At 40.0% G+C, this 19,344-nt stretch overlaps 2 protein-coding genes across 2 annotated transcripts in view; both read left to right on the top strand.

Annotated features, from left to right (window-relative positions):
- Positions 1–1,068, top strand: part of DDC (dopa decarboxylase) — a 69,463-nt gene extending 68,395 nt beyond the window's left edge. The window contains exon 14 of the mRNA XM_052703533.1: positions 972–1,068. Coding sequence (XP_052559493.1) covers positions 972–980 — 9 coding nt within the window. The 3' untranslated portion in view covers positions 981–1,068. The remainder of the gene's footprint in view (positions 1–971) is intronic.
- On the top strand, positions 980–3,172 carry FIGNL1 (fidgetin like 1). The gene has a single exon (XM_052703512.1). The coding sequence runs from the start codon at positions 980–982 to the stop codon at positions 3,044–3,046; it is 2,067 nt and encodes a 688-aa protein (XP_052559472.1). The 3' UTR covers positions 3,047–3,172.
- The last annotated feature ends 16,172 nt before the right edge of the window (positions 3,173–19,344 follow it).

Raw genomic sequence — 19,344 nt, 5'->3', positions numbered from 1 at the left:
TGTTGAGGAAGTGCTCTATGGACAGATCAGAATATGAGAATTGCCTATCAGAACAGTGTAAACCCTGCAGAAACAGCAGTGGACTTCTCTAATTTTGCTTTTGCTTCTTCATAAACTACTGAGTCCTGGCCCTTATCAGAGATATTTCTGCATGTGACCACAGAGAGACTGCTGTGAAATCACATCAAAAACATGGTCTGATCTTTTCAAAACGCCCCTTCTGAGCCAAGACTCATCTTTCTTATTTTTTGAACTTAACAGCAGCAGAAGGAATTTAAATTCTGAAGTATAAAATTGAAAAGTGAATATTGCTGTAAGCAGACAAGGCCTTTCTCAGGAATATAAAGCTGAGGGGGGATTTAGTATGTTCTAAATGGAATAAATAGTTACAAGCATCTGCTACAAATCTATTTAATCAAGCCTATTCATTGCAATTTTTCCTCCCTTCACAGTTTGTGAATAGTTTTACTCAATAACTTTGTTGTTCCTGTTTTATTGCCATCACTGTCATCTTTTTAACAATGGCCTGTACTCAGACCTCCTCTGCACTGTGCACTGTCTTGTCAAATAGGAGCAAAAGCATTGCTGATTTCATTTAACAAAGTCAGTTTTTGCTTGGCCATCTGTTAGCATTCTTTGCAGTCTAGTTACTTCCCCAGGAGGCTACAGGTTAAAAGCAAACTTTTCCTCTCTTTTTTCTTTTTTCTCCTTTTTTTTTTTAATTCTTCTTTTCTTTCTTTGAACAAGGAAGAAAAGGAGCAGTGTAAGTGGCTTTTCCTGCCACAAAAAGGAAGTGGCTGCTTCCTTTTTGTAGAGTGTCCATTCTGGCTAAGCAACTTATAAGTTCTGCTGCACTCAATTAAAAATGATGTGTGTTTTCATTTATTTGCAATTCAAAAAGGGGCAAGCAGCCAAGTAAGCAGCTGTGAAACATTTTTTTGTAACAACAGGTATTTTTATGTCTGTTTCAGTGTCAGTGATGGAGGCCCCGATGCATGGCACCGTGCACCTGAGCGACTGGCAGAAAAGTTACTTTGCTATTGCCTCTGGCACCTGCACACCCGGACAGAAGGCTGATGAGTACCGTGCCAAAATTCTGCGTATTCAGTATGCATGGGCAAACTCTGAGATCTCTCAGGTCTGTGCTGCCAACCTCTTTAAAAAATACGCAGAGAAATACTCTGCAATTATTGACTCTGACAACATAGAGACTGGCTTGAATAACTATGCTGAAAACATTTTGACTTTGGCAAAGTGTCAACAAAATGACAGTGACAAGTGGCAATCTGCCTTGACAACAGAGAATGTATTTGGTTTGAAGTGTGTGCAAGAGAGGATGCAGGCTGGCAAAAATGTCCAGAGCTCTCAGATGGCACCAGCAGATGCCCTTGTACTAGCTGATAAAGGGGTCAGTGCCTCTGCTGCTCCAGGCCTTCCCAGGCTCAGTGCTTTCAGCAGCACCGGTGAGAGTGAACGCTGTGCTAGCTCATCAAAAAGTACAGGTCGAGGCCCACATCTCCTTGAGCATCCCTTGTCTTCAAAGTCTCTCCAAAGCAGTGTGCCTCCTGTGACCAAAACTTCGGATATACTTCCTGTGTCTTCTGCCTCCTTAAGTGAACAGATTCATACAGGGTTCCAGGCGGCACCGCTGTTTGGAAATAAAGAAATGACAAGTGGTCCTTCTCTGAAAATTCCAGGTAACTGTAATGATGGACAAAATTTGTCTCTTCCCAATCAGTCAGCTGTACAAGCATGGTCTGGGAAAAGAAAAGCATTTTATGGCTTGACTGATAAAGGCAGCACTTCCACTTCTAGTCTTGCTCCATGCCAGGCTTCCAGTACTATGGAAGCCAACAGTTTTTCCGGGAGTAGAAATGGAATTGAAGAGAGTGGTGTTCCTGGTTTTAGAACTGCCAAAGAACAGCTATGGGTGGATCAGCAAAAGAAACCTCAAAGTCTACAACAGCGTGCGCCAGTCTCAACATACGGAGGTGTAAAAAAGTCATTGGGTGCTGGTAGATCTCGGGGTCCATTTAGCAAGTTTGTTCCTCCAGTCCCAAAACAGGATGGAAATGAAAACGGAGGAATGCAGTGTAAGCCTCATGCCAGAGGGCCGACGGATCCTTTACTTCCTGTAGATGAACGACTGAAAAGTATAGAACCAAAAATGGTGGAACTCATTATGCATGAGATCATGGACCATGGGCCTCCTGTGAACTGGGATGACATTGCTGGAGTTGAATTTGCTAAAGCTACAATAAAAGAAATCGTAGTCTGGCCTATGCTGAGGCCAGACATCTTTACTGGGTTACGTGGTCCTCCTAAAGGAATTCTTCTCTTTGGCCCCCCTGGAACTGGGAAAACTCTCATAGGCAAGTGCATTGCTTGCCAGTCTGGAGCTACTTTTTTTAGCATCAGTGCCTCTTCTCTGACTTCCAAATGGGTAGGCGAGGGGGAAAAGATGGTCCGTGCCCTGTTTGCTGTGGCACGATGTCAACAGCCAGCAGTGATTTTCATTGATGAGATTGATTCTCTGTTGTCTCAGCGTGGGGATGGGGAGCATGAGTCTTCAAGGAGAATAAAAACTGAGTTTCTGGTCCAGTTAGATGGGGCAACAACCTCCTCTGAAGATCGTATTCTGGTGGTTGGTGCAACGAATCGGCCCCAGGAAATCGATGAGGCTGCCCGAAGGAGACTTGTGAAGAGACTTTACATTCCTCTTCCAGAAGCTTCAGCTAGAAAGCAGATTGTTACTCGTCTGATGTCAAAGGAGCACAGCTGTCTCAGCGAAGAGGAAATCGAGCTTATAGTTAAGCAGTCAGATGGGTTTTCTGGGGCAGACATGACACAGCTGTGTCGTGAAGCTTCTCTGGGCCCTATCCGCAGTCTTCAGTCCATGGATATCACAACCATCATGCCAGAGCAAGTACGGCCCATTGCTTTTGTTGACTTTGAGAGTGCCTTTGGAACCGTGCGGCCTAGCGTGTCCTCCAAGGACCTGGAGCTGTATGAAACCTGGAACCGGACATTTGGCTGTGGCAGATAGTTGCATTGTAACTTTTGCAGAAACAGTTCTTTAGCACTGCTATGTATTAAACCTGTGATCGTTTCGTGTATCCATGCTGCTTTTTGTTTTTATCTGTCTTTGTAATAAACACTCTAAATTTACGCAGCCAGATGTCCAGGTGTTGGCATGAGGTGTAGCTCATTGAAAAAACTGAGGAATTACAGAGAGCTGCTGTGAAGGATGGATGGATGAGTTGCACTGATGTTAAGGGGAAGATGATATCAGAACTAAATAATTTGGTTAGGGGTGTAGCAAAGCTGGAGCTGATGGGGAAACTAGGGGGCACACTGAGTTGGAAGGGAGACAGGAACAGAGGAAGGAAAGAATCATGGTGGATGAGGAAAGAAACTCATGGAAAAATAGAAGGAGGGAGGAAAGAGAACAGTGTCGTGTAAATAGTGGTGGTGTTTGACTGAGACCTGCCTACATCACTGTAGCCTATTCCTAGGTTGTTATTAAACTCTCTTTCTGTTTGCTTTTCCATTTGACTTTGTTTTCTATTCTGTGTCTGTGTGCATGCCATGCCTAATCACGAGGGCACCAACAACTGTAGAAGAGGCCAAGGGTCATAAGGGGCTGTAGGCTCTCAGGGCCAGCCATGGACTTTCCATATTGTGTAGGGGTAGGGTGATGTGATCCTCATGTCTGCACAAACTTCTCTAGAAGAAATTACTAGCAGTCTTCAGGTTGGACTGCAAATAGGAGGAAAGTAGCATTTGGAATGAGCCAAAGTATGACCTGTTGGCAGGGAAGTTGCCTCCATCCCTGCAGGCATTCAAGGCCAGGCTGGATGTGGCTCTGGGTAGGCTATGGGCAGCCTGGTCTAGTGGTTGGTGATCCTGCTCATAGCAGGGGGTTGACACTAGATGATTATTGTGATCCTTTTCAATTTAAGCTATTCTGTGATTCTATGAAGAGGAGGCTCAGAGTTTTGCTACGACTATTGCATGAACTCAGATCCTATGGCAATGCTTGAAGGACCTGTGAACATGGTGTTCTTGTGAAGTGAGGGAGTGAGGAGGCCTGGGTGTACTGCTGGTGAGCTTCAATCCTGTTCATGTGGAGACAAGAAATGAAATAGGGCTGTCTGCTGTTTATGCTGTTGGATAGGAAGAAGAAACGCTGTGTCCCAAAGTCAACTACTTAAAATGTTTTCTAATAACTGTGGTAAAATTACTAACTAGGTTCTATTTTGTATTCTTACCTAAGGGCTTGAAGAAAGGCTCTGCCATTCTGTTCAAATAATCCATCCTTGCCCACTGGCTGGATAGAGTTGAAGTGAAAATACATGAAATGCTTTCATTTTTGTAGGGCTGACTACAGTGGTATCTGGGGTTTATTTTCACTTTCTCTGAAGCATTTCTCCTTCTATTAGGAAAAAGCTGATCTTAAAAGCTAGTCATTAGATTTTTCTAAAGTGGGATAAATTATTGATGCTGTTTAGCTAACATTTTTTAAAGCCATTTGGGAACTGCAGAAAGCTATAAGACTAGTGAAGCTTAATTTTGGAATAGTTTGGAAAGTTTAGCATTTCTTTTTGTTTAATCACAATAAGCCCTAACAATCAGTTCTAGTTTGTGTCTTCAGAAGCATGGGCTGTGTGAGGGATGGTTTTGCAGAGACGTAAAAATTCAGGTATGCGAATTTATCTTAATTTTTGAAATAGTGGAAGTAGAAGGATTTGGTTATAAAAATAAACAATTTGTGTCACTTTAGGCTCATATAGCTCATGTTGGGGAGCAATAAATGTGCTTTAGGGAATATGTCTGCTGTCTGCAAAGATCTTAAACCCCAGTGAAAATATGTTCTTTAATATCTGAGTAAAAACCCCAGAGAATTTTAACTGTTTTAGTAAATCTCAAGAGTTGTTCAAGAGTAATAAAAACTTCATCTTCTTACGTAATTGCCATCTTTATGCTGAAAACTTCTTTTTTAATAGAGGACTTTACTGGAAAGACAAGTGAGAATGCATGTGACGATACACAGTAAAGTGCCTCCTAAGATGGCAAGGACTGGGAAAGAATTGCGGTGCAGCTGCATTTATTTTCTGCAAAAGAGAACTTGTGAAAGAGAGAAAAGATGGAACCGCAGCACCAGATAGCAGCATTCGTCCTCCAGCTGCTTATGCTGTTTATTACTCTGTAGTCCTGAACAACATGAGTGTGCTTTGTTCGTGTCATGACCATGAAGTTCATGTAGAAGAAAATAAACTTTCTTTTTTCTTCTTTTCTTTGTACTGATGCAACTATATGGCAGTCTCTTCAGCCATCTAGCAATATTCAGGCTTTGCTGCGGGATTCAAGTCAGCAGGACTTCCAATATTAGCCCAATATGTATTTCATAACCCACTATAACAGTGCCACCCAAAATTTGATTCCCCTGTAGCATAATTTCACAAAAATAGAGAAAATTGCACAAAAGTGGGGCATGATTGCAATTTAAGGGAAATGGTGCAGATAAATCCATTTTAATGGACCTGTTTATTGTATACAGAAACTTATGTACTTCATTATTTATTCTTTTTGGCTGGCTGAACTTAGAAATGCAGGACTCTCCTTTGGTTTTGTGGGTCAGCAACATTTGTTGCACAATCTCTTAGTTTCTTGTAAATAAAGGTAAATCATTTCAGTCCTGGAAAGGTGAGCTCTTTTTAATAGTCATTGCAATCCACACTCTTTTCACCCTGTCAGTGCATCTTGTATAGCTAAATTGTCTTGGAGCATTTTGAAATCTGTAGATGAATGTACATTTATAGAAAACTGTGCCAACACAAGTAGGGAAAAAGCTGATGAAGCAGCAGTGATTGTCATTTACTAATGGCACGTGGATGAAAAACAGACTGGCCTCTAAGAGCATTGGTAAGATTGTCCAATTGAAATAATGCAATTTTTGTTTTTCTATTAGACATTACTACTACCAAACCAGCAGGTAACTGGAAAAAAAAAAAAAAAAAAAAAAAAAAAAAAGAGAAAGAAAAAAAAAGACACAAAACAAACATCAGCAACAAAAGCACCAAATAAATAAATAAAAAAAAAAAAGTTACAATTTTATTGGAAAGAGCAGACTGGTCATGGTGAGCACTTGTGTTTACTAAGAAGATGCTGAGAACTACTGTTACATAAAGAATGCCTTGCACTTGTCTTCAAGCTCATTAGCACACTTTCCTTTTATATTTAAATGATAGCTCAGGTTTGGGACGCTTTTGAAAGAAGTCTTAGGAGCAGTTCCTTTAACTAAAGAGATACTGGTGGGGTAGCTTTGCTAACAGCCACATGACCACACATCTGCTTGCTTGTTCCCCTGCCTACGGAATAGAGCAGAAAAGAGAGGTAGTGGGTTCAGGTAATGACAGATGGCTTATCAGTTTGTGTTGTGAGCAAAACTGATTCAATCTAGGGAAAATTAGTTTATTGTCAGAAGAGATTTGGGTGGTGAAAAACAAAGGCAAACGTTCTAACAACTGTTTTCTTCCCTGCTGCTTTAAACTTCACTTCCACTCTTCTCTCCAGGTGGTACAGCAGAGACGTTATGGTCAACACTTAGAGGTTCCTCTCTGTAGCCCCTTCCCTCTTATGCTTTCCCTCTGCTCTAGCATAGGCTTCCAGCACACCAGTTTTTTTTCAGGGATATCTGATATCTACTCCAGCATGAGCTCTGTAAGGTCAACAGCATTGCTTTGCAGTCCAGCAAATATCTGCATCTCTGCCTTTCTCTTTGAACTTTGCATTCATTTTGCTGTTTCTCACTCTTTTCTTCCTCCTAGAGCTCTCTTTGTCTTGTTTTCCCCTGTCATGTTCCTTAAACATGTTTTTTTTTCCCAGAAACACCAGACATGTAGCTGATGAGCTCAGCTGTGTTCTATAGAGAGAACTATCACTGTGATGACAACTGGAACCAGCTGTATCTGGCACTGGGCAAGCCCTGACCTCTTCACATGGGAGGCCACCCGTACCTCCCCACCCACTACCAAAACCTTGACACCTGCACCCAATATAGATGCCTTCAGGGGAACAACTCACATAATTATAGTGCTTAGTGAAGATGCTGATGATGTGAAATTTTCAAGGCATAGATTTCTTTACTTGTTAATATTTTATTGCCATTCTTTATCTTAACTGCAGCAAAGCAATTGTACAGTGCTGTAGCTATAAGCTAAAATTATACTGATGAATCAGTATTACCTGCTTTAGTCCCATTAAGTCAGAAAGTTCATGTGAAGAGCCAAAATTGTGTTATTATAAAATTACAAGTCTGGGAAGCGCTCTAAGAGATCACAAAATTCTGATTTCACACAGAATTCATGTGAATTAGTTTTTGTGATTCCTGGTACTTGTTTTGCCCTTATCCAACAATTGTAAAACTATTTGTCTCTTCTTGGACATAAGCTGACTTTACTTTGAATGCATGTGATCATGTGATGATATCTAGGATCTGCTCTACTTACAGCATTTGCTGCTATGCAAACACAATTCAGTAAATACTTAATGTTCATTATTGGTAAAACAGTTCTCTTGACCTGATTCTTCTCTAGCATGATTGAAGGAAGGCAAGATTCTTCCCTAATGCCTCATCTCTGTTAGTATAATGTACACTTTTTCTGCTTTATCCTATTCTTATTACTCACTGATGCAGGAAAAGCTCTACTCATCACCTTCTTAGCCACTACTGTTGATATCTGCTGTCACTTGATATTATTATACTATCTGGACCACACACATCTTCTACATCTTTCTAAAGATGTCCTGTCCATTAGAATTCTGATCGCTTCTGTGGGTTCATCTCTCTCCTACATTGATTTAGCTCAACTAGGACAGTGCTCATCAATGACCAGGGTTGGAACTAGTGTAGAAGGGAAGGTCTGAATGTGCGTGACAGGTGAAGTATTCATTGGAGTATGATGCTTGTTTTTTCTCTTTACATTATAGGTCATCTTCAGAAAATTGTTCAGAAATTGTTGCATTTCTTCATCTTTCCCAACTTTGCCAACATAAAGTTACGCAGTGGAACCTCTCTTTTCTATCACTGAAGTCGCTAAGGAAAACAGTGACACTGATGCAGGAAGGACTTGTGCAAAATTTTTGATGGTCTTTCAGTTCGGCTATAACTGCACTTTGAAAACAGTTTTACAATTAACTGCACTGGTATTGCAATAATTTAATAATTTATATTGTAAGAGTTGCAGAAGACTCTTGACTCATGGAAGGTAATTTACTCCCGTGTTGCCAAGGCATATTACCTGCTCAAGAGGGCTATTAAATTGTTTTCTTCTGGAGGAAATTGCAGCAGCAAGCAAAAGGCAATGTTTTCCAGAAGGCAAGGCTTGAGGAAAGTGAATATCAACTGCAGACATGTTGAAGAAGAAACTGAATATGCTTTTTGGGTGGAAGAGAGATGATGCAGTACCTCCTCATGGTAAGTTACTATGGGAAAGAAAGATTGCCATTTCTCCATCTGGGCATGACTGGCGTCATTAGCTGGGTGGGAGTCAGAATATAGTAAATCCTAACTAGGAGTAAGAGGGGCATGTGGTCTTAAATTCTTTACAACACTAAGCCTGTGTTCAGACCAGAGCACAGCTTTATTTCAGGTAAAGTAGCTTGTAGACTTCATGGTTAATGTGGCATCTTATATTTGGTACCCATTTCAACTAATGACTGTTTACACTTGCAAATCTGATGTAGTCAAAATTTCTTATAAGAGTTTTCATGCAGCAGCTTCTGCTAATGTACATAACACCCCGAAGAAGGAGAACTTTGGCCTTTATTATTATGTCAGCTGTGGATTTTTTTTTCTAATACAAAAATAAAAGATGTGAGATTGACATAGGGAGTTTGAATGCTCTCAGTATATTGCATTTCTTGCATACCAATTATTTACAAGATATGGTGATTCAAATTAGAAGAAATTATTGCCTTTCCATTCCTCAGCTGTCTGAGTTTGCAGCCCACATTCGCGTTGTATGTAGTAACAAGTAGTTGCAGTCTGTAGAGCACTGGGTTTTGAACTGTGGTAGCTGACAGATTCCATTTGTGTTTAGCAATTTGTGTTTAGTTAGATGGAAACATTCAATTTGTGTTTAGCCGATGTGCCAGAAGAAGTTGCTGCTCTCAGCCCTCCTGCTAAACCCAACAGGGATGGATGACAAATTGGAGATACTGGCATGGCTTGCCAGAATGGATATAAATCTCTTGCAGTGAAGAACATAGCCTCTTTTCTTAAATTCTGAAGAGAGATTTTTTTTTCAGAAAGAGTGTACATTCCAGGAAATGGTTTCTGCAAGCTGCTCTGGATGCCCTAACTTGACATCTAACTAGAAGAAAGGGAGAAAACTTAAAAGAAGTCAAGAAAGAAAATTGAAAAGTGTTATGGGAAAACTGATTATATATAAAAATATAATAAAGGTGTATTTTGAAGTACTTCAGCAATGACAGTATCTTTTCAGTATCTGTTGATGGCTAAGCATTGTATAAAAGTGTCTATTTCGTATTTATGGTGTAAGACTAGAAAAAATAAAAACTACATTTTCTAGAAAGTCACCAAAACTCTGCACTGCTATACCTATAACAGCAGGGAAGGAGAGGGTAGAAAATATGCTTGTAGCAACAAGGGAAGAAGTAGTAGGAAATTTGTTCCTACATTCTGTTCTTAGTGTGTTATTTTCTGAACACGTTGTAGTGATTTTTTTCAACCAGCTTATTGATAAATTGCTTAACGTGGTGCCCTACTGCCATATGACAGTAAGTCTTACAGTTGATTGAAAAAAAAGTAGTAATTAAAATTTGATAGCAGAAGTTGCTCTAAAATCAGAAGTTTTGCACCAAAGCAAAGCAAGAACTCAAAATCAATTTTTCAGAAACTTTTGATGTTATCCACTAGCGGTGTGTGCTAATGCTGTGTCTGTAAATGTCATAGAGCTTGCAAATGTTAGGTTACTTAGGTTTCTAGGCTGAATGCCTAGAATTGGCTTTAAATCTATAAACTTAAATCCTAACTCTTGGAGAGTGGTGGATGTGATAACAGCCTTACTGGTGCCCCCATGAGGGACAGCCATTCTTGAGGTGCACTTATGTCCTTGGACTAAAGCTTACAAAGCCTTGGGGAGGCAAGCTGGATCCATTTCACCTGCTCCAGAAATTATACAGATTTACCCAAAAATGGTATTCACAGGTTTAACTACAAAATTATTGCCTGTATTCTTCATTCTCTTACCCATCTGCTGCAGTTGGTGGGTTGTGTTGAGGGGAGAAAGAGAGGAAGAAATATCTAGCAGTGCCTAGAAAGCACACTGCACAGGAGAAAGTATTTAATAGTGAGACATGCATTTAAGACAGCCTCGACAAAACTAAAAGAAGCCTTGCTCAGTATATCTTATATAAGGTTTAGAACTTTATGGAGGAAAAGCTTACAATGAGTCCACTCCATTTCTGGTTAACTTCAGTCTTTGTAAGGGAAAGTAATGCCTGTAGTGTTGACTTGATCTTTTTATAGCCTGCCACCAGATGGAGATCTTTTCCCAAAGAAGTCCACACCATTTCTTAAGGAAAGACCAAGAGGAGTCAAAGTTATTCCCTTCTTTTGTCAGTTAAAATCATGCAGTATGAATGACTTGTTATTGTTACTTAATTTAGGATAACTGGTGATTCGCTTGGTGGACTTAGATTTTTTAAAATTTTTATTTACTTATTTTATTATTATTTTATTTATTTAATTAATTTAATTTTGTGCAGGGAGCTATGTAAACCAGCTTAGCATCCCTAGAACTATTTGTTAATAAACAGGACATAAAAATTAATTCTAGCATGCATCTCAGGCTGCAATGTTATGCTGCAGTTGTGCAAATAGGTGAAAATCCTGATATATATTTCATCTGTGTGGATGCACGTCCTTGTTTTTAGGACTTTAATAGCAGAAGAGAAAAAAAAAAAGAGCAGGTATGTGTAGTATTCATTTCATGATCTCCAGACAGTTTAGATAGGTAGCAGGGGGCTGAATCCAATTAATTCAACACTCAATTCATTTGATGTTTCATTGACAGCAAGTGGCATTTGTTGCTCTCTTCATGTTGTCTCACCAGTAAAAATCATTAGTGCAGTCGTAATAGGCTTAAACTTCTGGCACTACTGCTGCAGCAGCAGTACAGAGGCCTTCTCTTGACTCATTTGACAGAAATCCCAGAGGGGTCAGCTCCTATGTGTTGGGTAATTAGTTAGCTTGCTGGATGATCCCTCCAATGAGGTTTGATTGAGTTGTCTTGGCAGGGTTAAGCCTGTCTGTTTGTGGTTGGTATTGCAGATAGTTTTTATGACTAAAGAAACCAATGCAGTGATTTGTGAATTTTGGAATTGGGCAGAATTCTCAGGAGATGCTGGAAACAACAAGGGAAACATGCTGATGCAATCAAAAAATCATTAACCAGAAAAAAGATATTTAAATATATATATATGTATATAGATAAAATGTTTAAATATGGGTGGCTGATCTTGCTTTATCTTCCCAAGTCCTGCAGTTTCTCACTTCCCTGCTTTGTGGGTCAGATGCTTTGCAGCCAATTTACATCGATTCCTGGCACTGTTTTTAAAGGAAGCAAGGGGGAACAGTGAGAAGTCTCACTTTCTGCCAACAACAGGAAGTATACGCTCTTTGAGTCAGACAGCTTGTTTCAGCGATGCCTTTTGTTGAACCAACAAATTGCTGGACTGCACATCTGATCTTAACAGTGTATACTGCTGCTTGGCAAATCCCTGGAAATGCACGAGCACAGAGCAGTGTCGTGGATGGGCAAGTGAAAGGCACTATGCCATTGCAATCCTCCTTCTTCAGAAACAGTATGCACTTTACAGGCCAGCTGTCTGAGGGAAGAGAGGAAATGGTTATAGTACCTTTCTCAAGAGATTTACTGTGGCTCTGAATGTGCAGCTACTGAAATCTTGCTAGGGATGGGCACTGGAGTAGAATGAGGTCTTCTGTTAGCATTTCTGGTGATGCTGCTATGCCACATAATACAGCTTTCTTGTATCTTGGTTGGAGAGTGACACTGTTGGATCATTTATTTCATTTTTCTGCCTGACATGGGCTAAAGAACTCTATGAGGTCTAGAAATTTGTCCTACATTTTTTTCAAAAATCCCATAAGTCAGTTTGAAATCCTAATTTTCCTGATTCATAGTTAAGATTGAAGCTAAAACAAGGCTAGCTTTTAGTGTTTTACTGTCCCACAAATATCTTTGTATTAAATTTACCATTCCCTCTGCTCTGCTCCCTGGACTCTCTGTGTTTGTTTCTCCTGGATGTATGCTTTGTAGCTCCATGCCAGCAAACGTGCCAAGGTGTGCAGTAGAGGAGAACACATCCCTGTGAGGCAACGTAGCTGAGGCCGGCGGCTGATGGATACCTGTGAGGCAGTTGTCTAATGGCTGAGAGTCAGGGTTGTGGCACAATCTGCTTTGCTCCCACATCATTCTGTGCACTTGCTGCAGCTCTGACACTGGAGGAACAGATCAGCCTCAGCAGGGCACGTCCCAGGCTGAATGCAGAAAAAGCCTTTATTCTGCTTATCTGGAGTGAAAGCTCCAAGGATACCTTCAGCACTGAAAAATATGAGCTGTGCAGCATCCCGTGGTGTGGTGTTTAGCAGCAGGGCCCTCCACTCCTGTACATCTTTTTGGAGAGCTGCTCCTCAGAGCTGCTAGCTGACATGATCCTGCCTGTTCTCATCACCCCGGCATTTTAGCTTCCTAAAGATTAGTGCGGCATGTGTATTGAGTTCAGAGAAAGTTAGGTACTGATGTGATGTTCCCAATTATTTAAGTGGCCAGAGGCTCAGTGGAGAAAGCACATGGCACAGTAGCATGTGGAAAAGCTGACCTTTTGACTTGGATATTTATCTAATTGTAAAGGAAATTGGGCAAGCGTTTCACTTAGGAGAAGCAGAACCAAAAGGAAAGCTGTTAGCTTTCCCCTTTGCACATACTGTTTCTCCAGAGAAGATGTGGTGATCCTGCAAAATTTGACAAGGAGGGTGTAACAAGTCCTTCCCTATTTTCTGGAAATCCCACCCTCTTTCCACAGCTTATCTGAAGTTTCTATTTTGCACGTTGGTATTTGTGCAGTTTCCAGTGAGCCTTCTGTTTTCTCCTGTAAATGTGCCTGCAAACTAAATTCATCATATGCTTCCTTTTCTTTGGAGCACAATGTTTCCATTGTTGTTTTTTTGTTTGTTGCTTTATTTTCCCTGAGATAATTGAGATGTTAAATAGAGCAGTTTGATCTTTTTTTTTTTTTTTTTTTTTTTTTTTTTCCAGCTTAGAAAAGCATCCCAGCCACAAAACAGGTTTAGTATGTCTTTATATACGATACATCTGTTGTAAAGCTCATTATTTTTCTACAGGAAAACAGAAAAATCAGACAGAGGACCTCTTTTCCAGTATCATTTTCTCTTTTATCTATGCTTTGTTTCAAGACATTTGCAAAGCAAATGTTGTCTAACTGCAACAATTGATCATGGAAAAGATTATGTATCTTTGCATGTTAGGCCAAAACGTTCCGTAAATTTAGGTAGCGTAAGATCTTTCAGTAAAGGAAGGTAAAATAGCATCTGTTGGTTGAATATACACAAATTATTAACTGTTTTGAATTAGATACATATAGTGCGCGCACGCAAGCACACTTTGATATAATTGAAAGCCCAATTTGAGCTCTTAGATTTTTTTACAGCTTTTGTTTACAGCTCTGAGGTTAATGCCAGGGCCTGCAAATATGGACTCCTGAGTTTATGACCCACTGAAGAGGAAGCCTAGCTTGTGGTTAGCAGATAAGCAAGTGGTAGAAGACCTGGCTGCCAATCCTGATTTTGTCACTAACTCATTGCATGATCTTGCGTAAGGAATTCAGGCTTTGCCACAGTTTCCCTTTCAGGAAAGGGGGAAGGATTTAATAGTTTCACAGTAATGGTTCCTTTTACCAGCTCTTCTGGAAGCTATGGAGTAAGTTTAAAGATAATAAGATAAAATAGTATTCCTATTTTGTTCTGAGTCACTAAAGAGAAATCCATTTATTGTAATCATTCCCCTCTTCTCACACCCAGTCAAGAGAGCTAAATATCTCCTATATTTGAAATAAAAATTTATATTCTCCAGAACTATGTCTCCAGAGGCTGTAATACTAAGAAATATCAAAAGCAAATATTTTAGCATTGATGACAAACTGAAAAGGATTGTTAAGAAGGATTTACACTATGTGACTCTGCTTTGTCAGGTATTGCAGAAAAAAAGGAAGTATGAATGTATAGCAAGAACACCTGCATTGGCCATGTGGATTTTTTATTAATTTTTTTGCAAGGGGAGGGTGGGAAGTTGCTGATATCCAAACAAAAAGTGGTTTTAGTTCACAATTTGATTTTACATTGAAAAATAATCAAGGCAAAGAGGCCAACTCTTTCATAGTATAAAAGATGGCCAAATATTAAGAATATTGTCTTTTTTTTTTTTTTCCTGAAGTGCACTGGTTTTGGCCTTTCTTAATTCTGTGGTAATAACCCTTATGGTAGAAAGTAATTTCTTTCTTCATCTCTGCTGAACTTGATGTGTTAATTTTTCCACTCAATTCACCCTTCATTTCCCTTCTGGTCTTCTCATCACTTATGGTACATTTGCCCCTACCTTCAATGGCCAAATTATGATTCAGCCATCAAGAACTGTTTTACAAACTCAAACAGATGCTTGTAGTCTCTCTTTTCTGATTCGGGCTCTGGAATTTCATTGAAAGTCTTTAATTTTAGATTTCTTAATCCACTAATGCGTGAATTTCACTGTCATCCTAATACTGCTCTAACATTTCCGTTAGATCAGCTTTCTGCTGATTTCTACTCTCTCTGCAGATTGGGATCCAGTCTTTGATAAAAGGTCCATTACACGCAGTGTATTTATGACTTAGGGAGAAGCAGTGCACTGTAGATATGTGAACTGCAGGGTGTTTTATTAGTGAGTTGTTCATCAGCTTGATTATTTTCCCTCATTCACGTTTACTTGGGTTACTTCAGTAGAATTCTCCTGATGGGTACTATTTTAATATCAGACCTTTTAAAACTGGCTTTTACCTTAGGCACTTCTATTTAAAATGGTAAGGCAGATGTTTCCAAAGCAGAAGTAATCATTCTAATTTGTACTAATATTTAATTGAGCCTAAAAAAAAAACCACCCTACCAATATGTGGAAGTGTGTTAAGTGCATTTGCTATAGACTATGCAAATGAAGTACTATATATATTGTTAGACTCTATTCATGTCAGCTTAGTGACTGGATGCAATGCAAAAATAGTTTTTTAACGTTTCAGACTAGGACTTCAGAGATGCAAGGGGTAAATCTTAAATGTGCTGTGCTAAAGAAAGACAGCAAGTAAAATTCATGTCTGTGCTTCCGTTACATGCGCCAGCAAATATGTTTTTCAGCAGTATTTAATTTCTCTTTTGATCCTACACAAGGGAGAATGTCTCGCAGTCTTTCCCTTGGTTAAGCACAGGCATCTCTGTACCATGATAAAAAATACTTTTTTTATTCTGCAACCACCAGTTAAACAATCTGCAATGTTTGAATCCGTATTTGAACATCCCTGAATTTTAAGGATCTGTCTTTTAATTTTGAATGCATATAAAGGCTGCAGTATTTAGTCCTTATTAATGCAACAGAAATGCTACAAAGCTGCAGCCAAACAGACGTAACTACAATCTGCAAGAAAAATAGAGAGGAAGATAAAGAAAGCCCTCCTTTATATGTAGCGTATCGTACATATGTGTTAAAACTTCTCCCTAAGTATTTATATTGTTTTCTGAGTTCTGGTAAAGTTTCATTCCGACCCACTTTCTTGAAGCATCAGCACACTGTATGTAGGCTCTGAGTGACCCCTGAGGCCGTAGGGAGTGCCCTAGGGACTGCTGGGGAGGTGAGGAGAGGGGCTGGTGTGTTTGGGGCTCTTGGCCTTGCCCCTTGCAGGAAGGAACTTCCACGGGCTTCACCCCAGGCCTGCATCTCACTTGGTTCCCGTTGCTCTGGTGCACGCAAATAGAAGGCATTCACTCAGAATCTGTTTTACTGTTTGCCTGTGGAACGATGTGGAGTTTGTAGGCTTTAAATTGATAATCAGAGCCTGCTGAAATAAGTCACTGACATTTTCACCAGCTTAACAAATGAGGGTTTTGGCCCCGAAAGCTTCAGCGCAGTTCCCCCTGCCTGCGACGCAGCTTTCCCTGGGAAGTGCTGAGAGTAACCTCAGGCAGACGGGTGCCTCAAAATTAAAATTTAATCTGGTTGAACACCGAGTGGGAAACAAGAAGTGAAAACTGTCAACTGTGCCCAGATCCATTCAGATCACTTCTAGGGACAGTTTTGATACCAAATTATCCTTGTTATGCAAATTTCCTCACCAACCGGCTGGTTCCCAGTTATGCATGGGGAGAAGCGGTGGCCACATCTGCTTCCCGTTTTGCCGTTTCAGAGACGAGCCATCTGTTTGGCCTCATCCCGAACAGCCTGCTTGGTGCTGATTAACTTCCTCACCCCGCCAGCCCTGGGCTCGCTGTCTGCTGCAAGGTGTAGATTTTTGTTTTTTTTTTTTTTTGCTAACTGCTTATAAACCAGAACCTTCACTTCTCTCCCAAGGGACAGGAAGGCGTTGGTTTGTGTGATTTGCAGCCACCACCCGCGGCAGAAACAGCAGCAGCTGCCCTCTGTCACTCACATGCCTCATACGTGTGGTCGGGACAGATAAAACTGGGAATTGTTCTGCAACCTGGGTCCTCTCTAAAGCAGTGAGACCTTACTTTAAATAAATTAGCAGTTAGCTCAACTCTCACTGCAGTTAGTAGTCTCTTTTAGCACAGTGTAGTTTCAGCTGTGCTTGCTGCAGTCCATTTTTTTTGGTTGGAAAGTGATGCTCTCTGAAGCCCATCTTTGTATTTCTCACTCCCATCTATCCCATTTTCAGTAAAACTGCTAATCCGTTGGTCCTCCTCTTTTGGAGGGTACCTATCTTCTGGCAACAGTGGCACGATTTCAGAAATGCTTTGCTTGAACAACTTCCAGTGATTTTTGAGAATTGTGCGTTCAGGAGCCCTGGAAATTCAGAGTTGGAGAAAAAGCCAGAAGTTAAAACTAGGAAACTGGGATAATGGACCTCTTTTTAAAATTAAGACCTAAGACCTCTGTTACCCAATTCTGGCACCTTTTACAGACCAGTTCTGATGGGTTTTGGTCCTTTATGCTGCATTAAGACCACAATTTGGTCTCGTGCACCATTTTCCTTCCAAACAAGCAGTAGGTCGTGTCTTTTGATTGCAGGTGCAACCCAGTTTGCAAAAGTGGTGCAGTATTTTCAGTCTGTTGGGAAAGTCAGAAACGCTCCTAAGCACTTTTCTCCAGGTGATTTTTTTTTTCCTCACCCAGAAAAAAGTAGGAAATAATGATATTATCAGATATCTGTACTCCAGATCTGGTTCTGAGTTCTTATTTTGATATCTACATGAAGAATCATGGCTGTTTCAGTTTGTTTCTTGATTTTAAAGACTGATCAGAGAACATTAGTTGGTGAGCACATGCGTAGATGCTTAAATATGGATTGGGAATCCTGGCTGGGGACTCACAGCTACAAATACTCACTGGTGTCTGTGTAACATTGCGTATCTTCCCACCTACAGCCATTTCTGGTACCATTTAATCAAGTTAAGAGAGTAGGAAAAGCGTAAGTAAGATGATTTGATAGAAAGTCTTTGAAACAAGAAATACCTGCCGTGGGTTTTTAGCAATGCAAACTTTAAATCTGTGTAAGTTCAAGGATTTAATAATTTCTACTGGGAATATTACATTTAGTCTTTTTGTGATTATTATCATTTAACATCTCAATTTCTTGGAGAGCCATTTGCTGAAACTGAAGAGTACAGTTCAGTTCATTTACTGAGAACTGGCTATGGTGACACTGGAATCTTCCTTCTTACAGAAAAATAGTAGTAGTTGATGATGAAAATAAATGCAAGTAACTTGAGGAATATCTAGTTTTAGGAATCTGTAAAATAATTGATTACGATACCAAAGGTCTTTTTAAATCTCATTTTGTTCATAATAATACTGTTTTACAAACGTAAATAGTTCTAAAACTTATAAACTGTGCCTTTTCTAAACAAAACAATGATTCTTGTTGGCATTAATATGTGATGTGAAATTTACTGTGCTGGAATCTGAAAGAAGCAGAGACACCCGCAGAGAGAAATCACCTTTGTTATGGTAAATAGTAGAAATAATTTCTCAGTGTTTTCTTTTGAATTACCATGACTCTACATGCAGAAGTAATTGTGTTCTGTAATGGCTTAGTCTTGCTGATGGAGGAAAGGGCAAGGGCTGACTGGAAGGGAAGAAGCCTGCTTAAAGTCAGCTGCACGAAGCAGCTACCTGACATTTTGTGGCCAAGGGCAGTGCTGGTAGGATGTAGCAAATCTGTGCAGCTGGAAGTGGCCTGGCAAGGCAGCTATATGCAGCCTGTCAGAAGCAGTGTGATCTTTTTTTGGCCTCCGAAGATGGACTGGGAGGACAGCAGGGACAAACTCACCACAGGGTGTGGTACCAGAGCCTGAGGGTGATGCTGCCTATTGAGTGTCCCTCAGGGCTGTGCACTGCTCACTTACAACCACCCACCCATACAGGGCCTGAGCTGTACACAGTTGCTTCTTCACTGCTAGGAAAGCAACAGAAATGTTCTGGGCTTTCATGTCTCTTTTGGTTGTGGTGTTTTATTTCCTTCCCTCTCTTTCTCTCCTTCTCTCTCTCCTTCTCTCCTTCTCTCTTTTTTCCCCAACCACATTATCTTACAACATACATACATCTCACTTTGCAGGCAAAACTTAATAACATTTCACATTTTTTATGATTTTTTCAAATACAATTTTCTCAAAAAAAAAAAAAAAAAAAAAAAAAAAAGTGTAAATGCAATGTTTCTATTGGAAAAGGCAGTGCCCAGGGAAGGGCTAGAAAGTGGTTCTTTTTTACCTTTTTTTTTCCACACAGGTATAAACTTAAAGCCATTCACCATATTTACTCTTTTTCTCGGCTCAGTTAAACTATATTAAGTTATTGCACCACAGCAAAGCATAGAAAAAAGGGAGATTATACTAAGCTAGTTTTCTGAGGGCACAGTTTGTTTAGATGTATGTACACAGCATCCTACTTTCATGCCTTCCTGTCATGTACAATAAAATTATTGAAACATTTGGTTCTAAACAAATTGAAGATGATTTGT

This window comes from Tympanuchus pallidicinctus, unplaced genomic scaffold, assembly GCF_026119805.1.
Source record: "Tympanuchus pallidicinctus isolate F22 unplaced genomic scaffold, pur_lepc_1.0 scaffold5, whole genome shotgun sequence".
Taxonomy (NCBI): domain Eukaryota; kingdom Metazoa; phylum Chordata; class Aves; order Galliformes; family Phasianidae; genus Tympanuchus; species Tympanuchus pallidicinctus.
Note: the sequence above shows the minus strand (reverse complement) of the source record. Positions and strands in the feature narration are given on the sequence as shown.